General features: G+C 36.8%; 1 protein-coding gene across 8 annotated transcripts in view; it reads left to right on the forward strand.

Annotated features, from left to right (window-relative positions):
* PTPN13 (protein tyrosine phosphatase non-receptor type 13) overlaps window positions 1-15,953 on the forward strand; it is a 180,719-nt gene that overhangs the window by 125,890 nt on the left and 38,876 nt on the right. For all 8 annotated transcript variants that reach the window (XM_072405454.1, XM_072405460.1, XM_072405456.1 and 5 more), the window contains 8 exons: window positions 5,651-5,746; window positions 6,401-6,488; window positions 10,630-10,849; window positions 11,721-11,795; window positions 12,376-12,550; window positions 14,218-14,371; window positions 14,621-14,759; window positions 15,475-15,627. In XM_072405454.1, the coding sequence (XP_072261555.1) occupies window positions 5,651-5,746; window positions 6,401-6,488; window positions 10,630-10,849; window positions 11,721-11,795; window positions 12,376-12,550; window positions 14,218-14,371; window positions 14,621-14,759; window positions 15,475-15,627 (1,100 nt within the window). The remainder of the gene's footprint in view (window positions 1-5,650; window positions 5,747-6,400; window positions 6,489-10,629; window positions 10,850-11,720; window positions 11,796-12,375; window positions 12,551-14,217; window positions 14,372-14,620; window positions 14,760-15,474; window positions 15,628-15,953) is intronic.

Below are 15,953 nucleotides of genomic sequence, written 5' to 3' on the forward strand. Positions count from 1 at the left end.
CTTTCTGATTGTAAATTTTTGATAATTTAACTTTGCTTGCATTTTAACTTACTTTACTATAATGATTGATGATGTTTGAAATACGTTAGGGCCAACATGAAGTCTTCTTTGCTTCTGTTTCTATTTCTATGTACTTGACATGGGAATGTTTTTTTTATCTAACTTACAACCGAGCACTTTAAACATACAAGCAGGCATCTTTCCCCTTCATTTACAGTAAGTCCCAAAAGGAAGTCAGTAATCTCCCCATACCAAGAGGAAAATTGCCTATTCGACAATGATTATCTAAACAATTAAAGATTTTGGATTTCTCATCTTTTTTTGCACCAGGGAAATAGATGCCTTGACACTTGGTAGGCCTTGACACTTGGTATTGTGCCAAAGGTGGCAATCATTTGCGTACTCCAGACCTGTTTTTCATTACCATACAATTTTATAGGACTGTAAAACTCACTTTGAATAGGTCAGAAGGAAACCAATGAGATCAAAGATCAAATGAACGCTAAGTGCCCCCAACATCATATTGACAAAGGCCCCCTACATTTTTATGTGTTATGACCCTTTCCCAGCAAGCGGTAACTTTGTGTTTTTAACTAATTCAACATAATTCGAATTAATTAATTACTTTATTTTAAACTAAGTGCGAGTCTTAGAAAGATCACAGAAGTTTGAGGAAATCTTGGTGAATGAGCCCCAGATGACAGTGAAAACCCTGCAGGAATTCAAATTCTTCCCTTTCTATCCAGAACTGAGAAAAGCTTTGTCTACACATAAATTTTTGTTCTGCAAAGTGGAAAAAAATAATCGCTGTGTGTGCCTAGTTTTAATCATTGTTTTTAAAGATGGCAGTGCCTGCAGATCATTGTAAACATGGAGTAACATTTACAAATGGAAATCATTAAAATAATATATCCAATTCTCGCTCTTACAAGTATTCTGTACAGCAGACTAATGAGATTATAAGAGTTTATTCTGACTGCAGGGGCTTTGGTTTTGTTGTGTAAGAATGTTGAAAAACACAACAAACAACATTGATGTACAATGTCTGTGAGTCATCGTGATCGGCTATATTATGACATATAGAAAGGAAACCCAACACTTGTGTGACGTCTACGGTTTTCTGTTTAAAATACGGCTAAAAAAAACAGAATGAATTCACTGGAGTTCTTTCAGAGACCACGGTGGTCCCTTGATGCAGTCCGTGGTTCTAAATTAAGCAAATATTACATTTTTAGAGTTTTTTTACGATGAGATGTTTTTAAGATTTCAAATGTTTGATTACTTAAATTATTGAAATCTCTTGTCTGCTAGAGGCAATTCTGCTGTCTACTTCAGCTTATAAGAGGTGTGCCTGTTTAACCCACCCTGCATCTCGTTTATCCAGTCGTCTGATTGATCCATCACTTTGATAGTGTCTGGTCTGGGCGGGGAAGACAAAGAAATCCGTCATGGTTCATGAACTTCCATCTTGTTGTGGGTGAGGCTGTGGAAGAATAACTTTTACAGCTTTGAAATGTTTATTTGCTAGATACATTGTCAAAGCATGTTGCATAGCACCTACTAAGACAATAGAACATCCTTCTAACATTCCTATGTTATGTTTTACAGACACTTTAACACATGGTAAAGGTTAATCGTATATATATGACACTATGGGTTTGTAATAACCTAGCCAACCTAATCTTGTTCAAATCAAAGCTGACTGCTGAGTAGATATATTGGATACAAATAAATGTTCAGTATTCAGTAATACCTTTTCCATGTCCTTTTTTTAAGTAGATGAGGCGACTGCATCTGGTATCATCTAGTGCATCTTAGACTTAACTTTTAAAATAGAAGTAAAGGGAAAGAGCGATGTCCAAAGTACAGAAAAACCAAATCAGAATTTTTGTTTACATTGATCCTATTACAGTAAAATACAATCTGTTTGGCAGCAAGGGGTTACTATGCACATCTTCCCTAAATGATACCATATGTCTAGTTTTTGCTGCCTACTGAATCTTTTCTTACTAACTGGAGTAAAAATGGCAAAAACTTTGTGATCTGTCTAAGGTTTTCAAAATGCCAACAGTACTCTGTCATACCAGTGCTAATAATAATTCTATAGTTTTCAGCTGCATGTTTGTGAAGAAACTGAGTGTTAAATTTAATTGTGCATTTGTGGATGTACATAACTTGCCTTGAATAATTGGTCATGACCGTGTTAGCATTGCAGTTGTCCTCCACTATATGCACCTGAAGTGTTAGAAGAGTCATGGTGTAGTGAACCATTCTGAACAGAAGCATGTACACTGGAAAACATTTACTGTTTATATGTACTTTGACTATAAGTACAGCTTGGAAAATGCATACAGTATGTATTACAACACATAGATATGGTGTCTTTTGTTTTGTTTGGGATCTTCATGCCTTCCAATCTCTGAAGCTGCTTTTTACATTGTTGTACTATTAAGGATGACATAGTAGCATATAGGAGGTGAACCAGTCTCACCAATTACAGAAAAAGAAAATTCCACTTTTGTTGAGGAAAATAAAATACCCTTTTGGATGATTAACATACATTCCGGGGGTTTTAACTAACTTTCTTGTAGATTTCTTTCATGTTTATTCTGCTCTGATTCCTGAACTAGAAGGTCTGAAGTCATAATCATCTGTTGCATTTTCAGCCTTCTGATGATGAAATTTGTATTTGTATCTGTTTACCTAATTAACCTTTAGGACAGTGTTCCTTGACCTTTTTTTAACATAGGGGAACCCCTTAAAATAACTTTCAGGTCTTCAGGGAACCCCTACTATAATTACCTAATGCACACCTCACATTATCCAAGAGTGGTGGTTGGGTTGGAAGAATGCCTCTTACATTGCTGTCCAGTGGGAGGGCTGCCACCCCTACAGATTCCCAAAAAGATCATTGGTGTGTGTTAAACTGACCTGGGAGGCACAAATTGCTCATTTCTCAAGGAACCCCCAGCAATCTCAGGAGGAACCCTAGGGTTCATTGGAACACTGGTTGAGATAACCGGTTAGGAGAATCATTCAGCCAATCACACAAGCAGGAAAGATGATTTCTGAGGTCATACTCTATAGCCATCCAGGATGACTTATTGCCTTAAATTTTTTGAACAGATTTAGAAAATTGTGTCTGCTTTAGATTGAAATGGAAAGGTAATAAACTTCACTGTATTTACTTAAAGGATGAACAGGAGTTTTTCAATAACAATAATCTGTTCTGTTCTCCTTTTGGGTCTAAAATCAAAGAAGCAAATAAATGTGTTTGCTGTCTAAATAATAGGAAAGCATTTGATACTGGTCTGCACTATAAGTTCATTATCTCATCTTTAAAAAAAAAAACCCTTGGAGCCTAACTAAAGCCAACATTAATCAAGGCAAATTTTGAAACCACCATGTGGATCAGTGGCAACTTAGTATTATCTTTTGAATTCATTCATTCAGTTCATAAACCCATCCGCTGTGTTACCTGTAGCTTCCTGCTGTACAGACTTAATATATTTCAATAACTGAATCTAACAATTGCTCACCACCTACTGTTTGTAAAATACGAATCCCACCTTCTCATGTAGACACATGGTTGGACACATGTGCAAACACATTTTATCCACAAAGCCGGTATTCTGTCCAGGAATTTTCTTGTATACCCTGTATTCACATATCAACCTAATTGCTATCAGAATCCTCCTCTGTGTTGGTCTTTAACTACCTACTAGTGACAGCTGTCAAATTTTAGGTTTCCCCTCCGTTTGTCAATGTGACAACTATCAGGAAAGAAAGTGCGGGGAAGGCAGGAACACAGACAGCAGCAATAGATTCTAACCTTTCCCTACTCTTAAAAAAGCAAAACATGTTTTTTTTTTTTTTCCTAACAAGATAACATGACTACATTCCATTTGATGTTTTCCATAGTATATAATAATCACTGAAATTAATAAGAATATTGTGTGGAACAAGAGATGTTTATGGTTATGTTTCCATTTGTTTTGTGAAGTTTACTTACTGAGGTTAATAATATGGAAAATGTTTGAAGGTCTTTAGTGTAATCAACATCTATGGTTGCATCAGCAGCCGTAATCTTGGAAAATATCAAAGATGCCCATCCAGGGTTTATTTATACAAATACTGCGTGCACCACATTTGTAAAGTGACGGAGTGCCTTTATCCAATTCCTTAGGACTTCAAAACCGCAACATGCAAAGGATCTTGGCTACTTATTTATTTTACAGTTTATTCTATTTTAATGCAATTGGCATTACTTGCTGTACTAATGGAATCATATTGGAAACATACCTACCTGCTTTCTTTAAAAAAAATTAAATTGAAGAGGCTCTTTTTTAACTTTTCCCAAATTTTGATGCAATGTCTGCTTAAAGTGTTTGCGGTTGTGTATATTTACATCCTCAGTCTTCGATTGCTTGCATGGCATTTTAATTAAAAGTTGTCCTTAACTACTGTGAAGAGACTAGGAAGTTCTAGTTTACGGCATTCAGGACATGGGGAGCGTAATGTCACAAGTAATAATTTGTGTTTTTATTTCCTATAAACTGTGTTTGTCAGATGTAAGATTATTACCATGCCATGGCATTTCCAACCTGCCTATTTATTATACGACTGTGTTGCTTGTATTTTTGTGCTTTTTTAATAGAGTATGTAAACCCTAACTATAAATTATATAATGTTGTTCCTTTGGGTCTGCTAGATATACCTTTTTTTAAAATGTTGTGTTATATTTGTTCCAGAAGTTAAAAAAAAATTAGATATTCTTAATTCTGCCAGAAATATTTTAGATGATAAGTTAGCATCCTCTCTGCCTTCTCAACATTCTCATTGGCTACATTGCTCGCACAGGACTTCTTGTCTTTGGTATGGAGAACAAAAGAGGGGTAGAAGTCTGAAGTCTTGTCATAGGGTGGAAATGCTGCTTCTCTATAGATATAGTATGGAAAATGAGCTTTGTCACTCTGACTGAAAGATGTTCTATGCAGTGGTAAAAGTTAAAAATAAAAGAGCCAAAGACAAAAAACTAATGCAGTAACCACATTTATTGGTAAGCTGCAATATATTACCCCTTTATTCTCAGATTCTGATATGTTTCACATATTGCTGAGCCTAGCTGATAAGCACAACCAGTAGGATTCTCTTAGCTCTCTTCTCTTAGCTTAGAAAAGAAAGTTTCTGATTGCAGTAGAAGATTTTTCTGCCAGTCACTTGCAGTTGTCTTCATTGCAAAGCTTAATGTTCTCTGCACTAAATCCCAGAGTTTGAATCACATTTTTTCTCCATTCTGATTCTCAGTTTGACCTTCAGTAGGTCATCTTGACAATGTCTACATGCCTAATTGCATTGAGTTGTTTCCATGTGATTAGAGGATTAGAAAATTTTGTTAACAGTTGAACAAGTGTACCTAATAAAGTGGCCAGTGGGTGTGTATAGTGACTGGTTTTTTTTTTTTTTATTTCTTAAAAGCTGTTTAGGTAACACAATAGAAAACTCGTGTATAATGTAATACATATGCATGTGTTTTTTTAAACTAAGTTTCTCATGGATTAACATTTTAAATGCTACATTTGTATGTGCAATCTTGCCATGTTTGTTCTGAGCAGAAAATGACATTTGTTGTATTTCTGTATTATTTCAGAGCCCGGAAGATTGCACAGGTCATCTCATAGTGATGCGTATAGTACTTCTAGCGAAAGCCCATCCATTATATCATCGGACCCAGAATTTAGACAAGGTATGATAATTTAAAGGAACTGATTGATAGTTTGTCTGTTTAGTTGTATATTGCTAAGGAATGTTTTCATAAAAATAAATAAATTCAATCATGGAGCATGGCTTTCACCTGTCACAGCATGAAGCATGAATCTTGTATAGGTGTGCACCCACTTCAGTATCTGGCAGACTATCTTTTAACTATTTATCCTGCCTGCCTATATATGTTATAAAAAGTTTGACATGAATTAAAGCAGGTTGACGAGAGATTATAAAGCTGCAATGCTAAACTTATTCTAAAGCATACTTGTTACCTGGATGTAAAGCTGATCATAAAAAAGCCTTTGTGTTCACTGGGTTTGCTGAAAAGTGGTTTTCAGAACCTATTACTATTGGGATCATCCTTTAAACATCAGTAATAGTTATTTTTCAGGACATGTTTACACAACAAAAAACATCCGGGTCTGCATATATATATATATATATATATAGAACACAAGTAAACTATTTTTATTGTAATTATACACAATTGTTTACAAAATCAAATAAAGAGTTTGTTGACATCTGCATTCTTTTATTTAAAATGAAAAAGGTCTGTGCAAAATAACGTGTGCTTATGTACATTTAGTACACTTTTCAATAACATATAGTAAGCTTTAATTGTTTTTTTTGCTAGGGAGAAAATCTGATGGATTAAAACGATACGATTCCACAGGAGTCCTTACTGGATCAGAGGAATCAAACCGTGCTCAGCATCCTGAAAGGTATTCATTTATATTTTGACTAAAAAAAGTTAAGTAAGTCTCAAAGTTGCACACATGCCTCAACTTCTATTTAAGTTGAAATTGGGGAAAAAGAGGGGAAGTGGTTCCATCTGCAGATATATTGTAAGGTAACCATACCACAGGATCATTTTAGTTGAATTTTAGACTAATTCTGGGACACTTAAGAGAGCCTTATATTCCTCTAAGTTCTGGAATTTCATCCAGTAATACCAACTGGAACAGAAAGAGGCAGAATGATGATGCAGGCTAGAGGTGAGATCTTCCTTATAATAATGGGGGTAGGGGGGATGATGAATCCAGGAGCTGAAGGTCCCTCCAAAAGTCTAAGCCGCAGGAGCCCACTGCAGTACATAAAAGGGAAGAAGTAGCCCAAGTAGGCTGAGCAATAAAGTCTTTAGCCCAGGATTGGAGCATAGGCATTGGTTTGATTTATTAAGGGTACAAAAAGATTTAGGCCAATACAAATGGGATTGTTGTCTTAGTTATAAATGTATTGTAAATAGAACGCCTGTATTCAGCAGCATTAGATTTTCTCAATGTGTGTATCTAGCAGAATTTTTTTTTTTTTTTTTTTTGCATTTAAACTTTATTGAGAAGGTTTACGGTCATTACAGTTTACAGACAGTATAAGAAACCACAAATAAAGCAGTTGCACAAAAATCCAGCATATAAACGTCAGGGATCAACTGACATAAAGGAAAAAATATATAACATCAACATTGATGTACACACTGAAAATGTTTTAGTCCAGGAGAGCTCAACTCATACTTTTTCATTTTTCAATATAAAAAAAGGGGGAGGGAGATAACCATACAGTAGATACAAAAAGGGGGATTACATGGCAGATGGAAGAGGATATAGGGAGTAGGGGACTCAGTGCTGACGTGAGGAGATCAAAACAAAAGTTGAGAAATGTCTTCATTACCATATCGAAAACAAAAGACCATTTAAGTGGATAAAAGAACAAACAGACAGACAAATGCATGCGGGCTGTACAGTCAGTGATGAAACTACATAGTATCACGGAGCACCGTCAGATAGTCAGGAGAGTCCCGGAACAAGATCCAATAAAACCAACGCTGATTAAGTTTGGCTTCCGTGCCTTTTATGGAAGCAGTAAAATCTTCCGTTGTGTACATATCGTTAGTTTGTTGGAACCATTGTAAGATAGTAGGGGTCTCTTTTTGGCGCCACAAAACAGGTATACAAGCTTGTGCTGTGTCAATCAGCCTGATAAGAAGGGAGTTCCGGTATGTTTTCTTAGGGATCGTGGTGTAGTGTAAAAGGATTAGACTTGCTTCAAATGGGATTGGGAAATCTGTGAAGTGCGGGAGGAGCCTAGGCACTTTCTCCCAGAATGGATGAATCCTCAGGCATTCCCAGAAAATATGCATAAAGGTACCCCGTTCCTCACAGCACCTCCAACAAATATCTGAGGTCTCTGGGAACATGAAATGTAGCCGGGATGGTACTCTTTACCACCTAGTTAGAATTTTATACCCGGTTTCTTGATATGCAAAACTAACAGGGGAAGACTGAGCCATAGATAAGACTTGATCTATTTCGGGTTGCGATAGGACTATATTCAGGTCTCACGCCCATTTCACCAGGTATGGGGAGGTATAGTCTGCTTCAGCTGCAATCAGGACAGAATATTGTTATGACAGTAAATGTCTAGCCGGGCCCTGTTCAGTGCATAAGGCTTCAAATTACGTAAATGATCTACGATAATCAGTCAAGCGGGGCAATGAATGGAGAAAGGGGTGTAACTGTCCAGCTCTCCAAAAACCCAGTGATGCATAAAGAGTATCTGAATGTATCTCCATAAGAGAAGGCCACGTCTTCTTACGTAAAAAGAAATTAAAATCTCGTAGCTCCTGGGCCGCCACAGTGAAAGAACAGCAAATGAAAGAACTGTTCAGTTCTTTCATGGTCAGGGCGATACTGCGAAAAGTGGATGACATGAAAAAAATGCTAAGGTGGCCTCAACCGTGTGGCAAAGCCAAATGTGGTGACAAAGCCAAATGTGTCTCAAAGTCTGCTCTATAAAACACCAATTCACTCTATCGAACACCTTCTCTGCATCAGTAGAAAGGAGCATGAGTTGGTGTTTTTTTAGTCTAGGCCCAGTGAATCATGTCCAGTGTTTTAGTGGTGTTGTCTTGCCCCTCCCTATTTGGTACGAAATCCACCTGGTCCGCATGTAATAAATTAGACAGGAATGGGGTATACCACTTGAGAACGCCAGCCAGTCGGGGACCTTAATCACTTTGGTATTCAGGAATCAGAACAAATTTTGGTAGTTAGTCATGAGAGCGGTCGTGAGAAAGTCGTGGAGCCTTTGCGCACTAGTTGATGGAATGGATGGCCCCATTCCAAAAGAATGGTGTGTAGAATCGAATTAATATCAACATTCATGGCTGGAGGTATGACAGAGGCATTAGAAGGCGTGCAAGCACTGGAATGAAATGGCCAGATGGCATGGCTAGCTATGTTAGGTATAGCAGAAGAGGAAGAGTCCCCAGTGTGAGGGGAGGGAATAATGATGCATTACCATGCTGTCTGGGCTGCTGTGGGGAGGCTGAGGAGAGTGCACAAGAGTCCAGGGGGAGGCAGGGGTCTCAGCATTGATGTCGGAGCCCTGGGGGGATGAGAGGGTGGGGCTGCTTTTCCCCTCTGGCTGCTGCTCCACGTGGCTTGTGGGATCCCGTGCGGGCGCCATCTTGGAGAGCTCAGCTCCAGGAGAACGGTGCTCGTTCTTTTCAAAGTAAGATCTGAGCCTTGCTTCCTGTTTTGCCTGGGCGGAGGCTGAGGTTTTCCCCTTCCTCCATATGTGAAAGATGCAGTCTGCGGTGAAGCAGAAGTGTCATTATTGTCCTAGGACAGTAAGTGTGTTAGAGGTAACTGGAAGGGCTGACAACATAGTTTGAAATTTTAGTTTATTACAGGAGTTAAGGAGACACTGGATCTACAGGTATTTTCTGTATCTGCAAAAAAATATACTTGACCTGAAAAAAAAAAAAAAAAAACTAATAAGGCCACCTTATCAAAGAACTGGTAAAGGTGCCTTATATTTAATTTAAAAGTGCAGATAAAGCATTTTACAATACATGTGAAAGGAAGCGCAGCATTTTCCCTATTTTTACATACGCTAGAAAATAGCAAACCTTTTTAGGCAAAGCCTCAAGTGCTTGTTATAAAAGACAGCCAGCTTTTGGTATTATCGGGGTAACAGCAACTAATATGCGATTTAAAGCTGACCTAGAGTCAGGTAAATGTTTTCATGCTACTTGCATACTTGCAAGCCCAATAATAGGATTTTTTGCATACATATTTTCATCTCTGAAAGAACACAGTATGCCCATTACAATTTTTTCTTCATGCTACTTTTTTAGGCTGTGCTGTCTATATATAAGCATCCTACAGGGCCACAATCGTACTTCCCCAACGCCTGCATAGTAGACTTTAATAAAGGCTGCTTTTACTTGTCTCACAAAGATCAGCCTCTACTACTATATTACATGTTGTGACTTGCTACACAGTTACAATGGTAAAGTCTAAGTGCTTTTCTTGGGTTGAGGAGACTGATCATGGGATCATTGTACCAGACATCCCGGAACAGGCCTGGGCATAGTCAAATTACTGGAGCTGCATCTTTTTTTTAAAAAAATACTAATTTTTTTGGAACCTTAAACCTACAGGTAGATCCTTTCATTTAGATCAAAGTATTTGAGAACATCTGTAGGATAAAAAGTAATATACTATTATACTATACAGTGCATGACATCCTTCTTACAACATCCCTGAGAAAGCTAATCCAAATTTTTCAATAAGATTTTGCAGCATGCTGTGTCTTTTCAGTGGTATTTGAGCTACTTTACATTGCCCAGATGTATTGTAGCATGACATCACCCTCACCCAGGCCAAGGTAAAAGTGAATATATTGTCGTCGTCCCCCCCCCTTTACTTAATGAAGTAGAAACACATCTGTGGGAGAAGGTTGTATTAGGGGAAACTGTCATTTATATGGAGTTTTATCTGATAGTTAGATAAGTTATTCCAGGGAGACTGCTGCTAGTAATACTTTTTTGTTTTTTTTGTTTTTTTTTTATTATTTTAGTCAGCAGTATGACAGCCCTTCTGACAGGACCCAGATCAATCAAGAGATGCGGAAACGACAAGAGGAGGACATGATTCAGATGCAAGCCAGAATGGCTTTAAAACAGTCTCGACTAAACTTGTACTCAGCTGACATGCCTGGAGCATCCATGCTGGACATTAGCAGGGATCCTCTACGTGAAATAGCTATGGAGACAGCCATGACACAGAGAAAACTCAGGGTATTTCAATTTGTACAGTACTTTATTGATAAAAACTCTAAAGTGTATACATTTATGGCATTAAATATTTGTGCCTCTAAATTTCTATAAAAAAGTAATATAGTAATCTTTCATCATCAATAATAGGTAGATGTTATGTTTCTTTAAATTGTCTTGTTTATATTGAACTATGATGTTAAAGATAGCATCCTTTCAGCACCTCCCCACCCATTTCAGTATATCAACCCCTTAATTCTAGTTCATTTTATATGCTTACGTCTAATATTAAGGTTTGTCTCTAGTAAAATGCAAGTTGAATATGGTCTTATTGGTATTGTATGAAGAAATAATATTTTTAATGGGTACTGGGCTGCATTTATTGGCATGGTTTGGCAGAAAAACTAAATAAGGCACTTAAATTAATGTAGGAATGACTTTAATAATTGCTGCATGGAGACAGAACTAATTTATGCTTTTCTGTGCATTTTCATACATATGTACCCGGCTGAAAAAGCTTTTCAATTTGCAAGTTACCTATAATAGCTAATTATGATAGACGATCAGACAAATTACTGAATTTAAGTTGATGTTAAAAGGATTCTCAGCTAAAGGAAATCCCATTTAAATAGAAATTATAAGGCCTTGGATGTCATAACCTTCACATTTTATAGGCTAATGACTTTTGTGTGGCCTGTCAAAGGAGTATCAAGCAGTTATATGTTTAAGGTCTATAGAAAAGGACTTTTTGCCTTTTTTTACCTTTTTTTTTTTTTTTTTTTTTGAAAAAAAAAAAAAAAAAACAGTAACTAATATACTGAAATAATTCTATTCTGATTTTTAGAAAGTAAATGCTTCTTTAAACATTCTTAAAATGTGTTTGTTTTCCTTATAGAACTTTTTTGGACCAGAATTTGTAAAAATGACAGTTGAACCATATATCTCTTTGGATCTCCCACCATCAATTTTGGTAAGCATGTCCAAAATAATTTATTTACATTTACCAGTCTGACCGAGAGTTGACATTTCATTGGATTGCTGGCAGATGAATGGGTAATTTCTAGGTACTGTCATAATTTTTACAGGAATAAAGCAAACATGACAAACTGTACATGTATTGTAGAGATACTTATATATTTGTTTTTATTACCTGGAACTATTAGGATAATATAAAATGTAATCTACATGTGCTGTGTATTGTTTTCAGTGGGTCCGTTATAAAATGAGCAAACATTGCTGCTCCCACTCACATATATTAATACACAATTTGGGCTCCATTTAAAAAACGGAATCAGACATTCCCTCAAACCTTCCTTTGTTGGAAATTATTTCCCATCAAGGAATGTTTGAGGGAATGTCAGAAATTCCTGTTTTTTTATAAATAGAGAGCTATGTGTGGAAAGAAAGTTTTTAAAATATTGAAAGGTTGTTTACTATAGGTTGATCACTTTTTTTCATTATAACCTTGGATAACGTATATTGCTGTTATTGGAACATTTGAGTATTCCAGTTACTTGTTTGTTTTGCTCATGATGCTCTATTCTTTTTAGGTCAAAAAAGGAAAGACTGATGAGACCCGTCGAAAGGTTAACATCATTCTTCTCAGTGGACAAAGACTCGAATTAACATGTGATACCAAATCCACCTGTAAGGATGTGTTTGACATGGTTGTGGCCCACATTGGGCTTGTTGAGCACCACTTATTTGCTTTAGCAATCCCGAAAGGCAAGTGTACTTTTTGACCTAATTATGTGTTCCAAACACTGTTATAATGTCTGCAGGATTATAAAATATTGAATTTTTGCGGGGTAGTTAGGAGTTGCTCTTTTATAAAGTGTTTCTTTAAGTGTCCATTGTTTTGAACTTTTAAACAACTCTGCCACTAGTCACAGAAAAAAAGCTTCCAGAATATATCAAGTGTAGGCTCATAGAGCTGTCTAGAATCTGCATGCCTCCCTATTACTCATATTCGTCTATTAGTTTGCCTAGCTTCATGACCTAATAGGTTTACTTGGGGTGCCTACTTTTTATACCTGCGAGCAGATTGTTTATTTTATTACTAGTGTCAGATTTGTTTTTAGATATATCAACAGTACCAAGATATTTCTTAAATGTTGTTTTGAATAGATTGGTTAAAGATTGGAACTCATGGAAATTTTTTTTGTTGTATGTCCCCAGCGGGGGGATTTACCCTTTCCATAAAACAGGAGTGGAACCAAGCTTTGGAAAGTTTTTATCTTAAAATCAAATTTTTTATTGCTTTCTCTGTCCCATTTGATTCCCTGTTCCAAGAACCTGTTTTCAGAAGGGGTCACAAAAATAAAAGATTTCCAAAGGTCCAAACTTTTCTTTTTTTTTTGTAAATAAACCTAATGATATTTTGCTAATTTACCTGGGGCTTTAGCACAAAATTTCTGCCATGTTCAATATACTGTTTGTCCATATAAGCACCATGTGTATTATGTGTATAACAAAATTATGTGTTTTCCCTCTTTAAAGTGACCTTTTGGTATACAGAAGGAAGGTACTGAAAGCAAAATAAACACACTTTTCCATGGCTGTTTTGATTGAACAGAGTTCTGACTCCTGCAGTTAGTGTCATTGCCTAATTTTTCCTGGTCTACCTCCACTTCACCATTTTCATTGAACCATTAACCCCCTCCCAGCGGTAACCCCTAGTGTGACTCAGGGTAGAAAAAAGAAGCTGGAAGCGGTAACCCAGAGTCACACTCGGGGTAGCTAAACCTATGGAAAACAATAGTAAATTGTGACTTACCTGATCTGCCAGCGTCCTCCGTCTTCCTTTGCGTCTTCTTGCATCCTCCGGCCAGTGTTCTCTGCGCTCGAGTCACTTGGGAGTTCCCAGTGACGTCAGTGCGTGCGGGCGTTCAAATCTGTTTGTATTGCATTCAATACAAAATAACTGTATTGAACGCAATACAGTGGATTTATATGTGTAAAAGCAGTACATTGTCTTTCATTAACATTTATTTTACAGTATAACATAATAGTATGAGTATATTATTTTTATTTTTAAATTTAAAAACTTTATTATACTATTATATTATACTGTAAAATACATTTTCATGAAAAACAGACCGCTTTTTAAAATACCAGCCCAGGAGGTTAATATGATGTCCCCCCTGGCCAGTAGGAATACCTATTGGTGAAAGAAAAAGCTCTGTACTGGAGCTTTGCAGGTTCAGAAGCCTAACATTGGGACGGGAAGCTCCGTACTGGAGCTTTGAAGGTTCAGAATAGCCCAACATTGGGACATTCAGTTACCAATTAAAAAGCTGCGTACTTCTAGATACAGAAAAAATCATTCACTCCCCCCACCCCACCATCCCAAGGAAAACAAATGTTCCTAATGACTCCTTGTGTCTTTGCAGACAATGAGTTTTTCTTCATTGATCTTGACCTGAAACTGTCAAAAGTTGCCCCAGAAGGTTGGAAAGAAGATACAAAGAAAAGAGGAAAATCTGCAGTCATTTTCACTTTATATTTCCGAATAAAATTTTTTGTTGATGATGTCAGCCTTATCCAGTAAGTACCATTTTTACTGTAAGAAGTCAAATGGTGTATAAATGGTACAGGTTTTAACTATAAAGGTGTACTTAGGCATGCTGCTCGGAAGACTTGATTGCGTAGTCAGCTTTCCAATAGCGTTCTTATTCACGTTGCTGAAATGTGGATAGGAATCCTTTCAAAAAGTATCATGGTTGTATATTGTGTTGATGATAGCTTGTTACTTTGCAAATAGATTTTTTTCATATCCTTTTTATATCCCTACAGACACAGCCTTACTTGTCACCAGTACTACCTGCAGCAAAGGAAAGACATCCTAGATGAGAGACTACATTGTGATGATGAAGCATCCTTGCTGTTGGCATCACTGGCTCTTCAAGCAGAGTATGGAGATTACCAACAAGAAGTATGTGCACACATTTGGCTTTTTTACTTCTTTGGTTAATCTGTCCTTTATAGTTGATAAACAACCTTTTGGTTGGTAGGTTGGGGAGTATATCGCATGCCAATCAGTGATTTCCTGTTACACAACTTGAATCATTTTAAATTTAAAATTGCCTCCACTTTTATGGAATGACTTGAACATGGCTAATGGCTAACATTTTTTGAATAGTAAAGTGGATTAGGATTAGTAATATTCTCAAGAAAGGACAGCTTCAAAAAGCAGCAGATTTTGGAGGATAAAGTGTGTCTACCTTTAACCTAAACTTTGTTAAATGACTTTTTTTGAGGTGTATATTGATAGATATCCTATCATAGGAGTAAGAGTTGGGACTGAGGACGGCCCTAATCCCAGTCAGGTTTTATTATTAGTTATCAAAATAGAAAGTTAGGGGAAAATCGTGCGAAGGGACAATAACTGTGAAACTGAGAAGTCTAACCCTTTTGCACTCTGTCTATATTAAAGAAAAATATTTTAATGGAGATTACCTTTAAGACATCCTTATTTTGTATCCTCGCCAGCTTTGTATTTCATTTCCTCTAAAATAATTATTTAGTAATTGTTCCATGACAAAAAGTAAAAATTACAAAGTTTAATATTTTACTCTTTACCCAAACCTTCCTAGAGCAAGTTATATTATTGTAATACATAACAAGTGGCAATCTATAATTTTACCCAGGTCCATGGTCTAGGTTATTTTAGACTGGAACATTATCTCCCTGCTCGAGTGATTGAGAAAATGGATCTATCCTACATGAAGGAAGAATTGCCAAGGCTACACAGCACATACACAGGAGCCTCAGAGAGGGAAGCAGAACTTGAATTCTTGAAAGTAAGTACATTTCTTTGCAAATGGCCTGCTATACAATGTTTCAAAAACTTTTGTGACCTATGTCTATATGTAGACACAATCAGCCTGATTTAATAAAGCAATCCAAGACTGAAGCAGATAGACTATTAAGGGTGAACCTGGGTGATCCAGCAAACCTGGAATGGACTTCTTATATTTCAGGTATACTGAATCATCCAGGTTCACCCTTAATAGTCTATCTGCTTCAACAGCCTTGGGGAGCTTTAACCTCTCCAGGGTTAACCTTGAGTGTGACTTGGGGTAGAAAAAATATGCTGGAAGCAGAAACCCCGAGTCACACTTGAGGT

This window comes from Pyxicephalus adspersus, chromosome 3 (assembly GCF_032062135.1).
Source record: "Pyxicephalus adspersus chromosome 3, UCB_Pads_2.0, whole genome shotgun sequence".
Classification (NCBI taxonomy): Eukaryota; Metazoa; Chordata; class Amphibia; order Anura; family Pyxicephalidae; genus Pyxicephalus; species Pyxicephalus adspersus.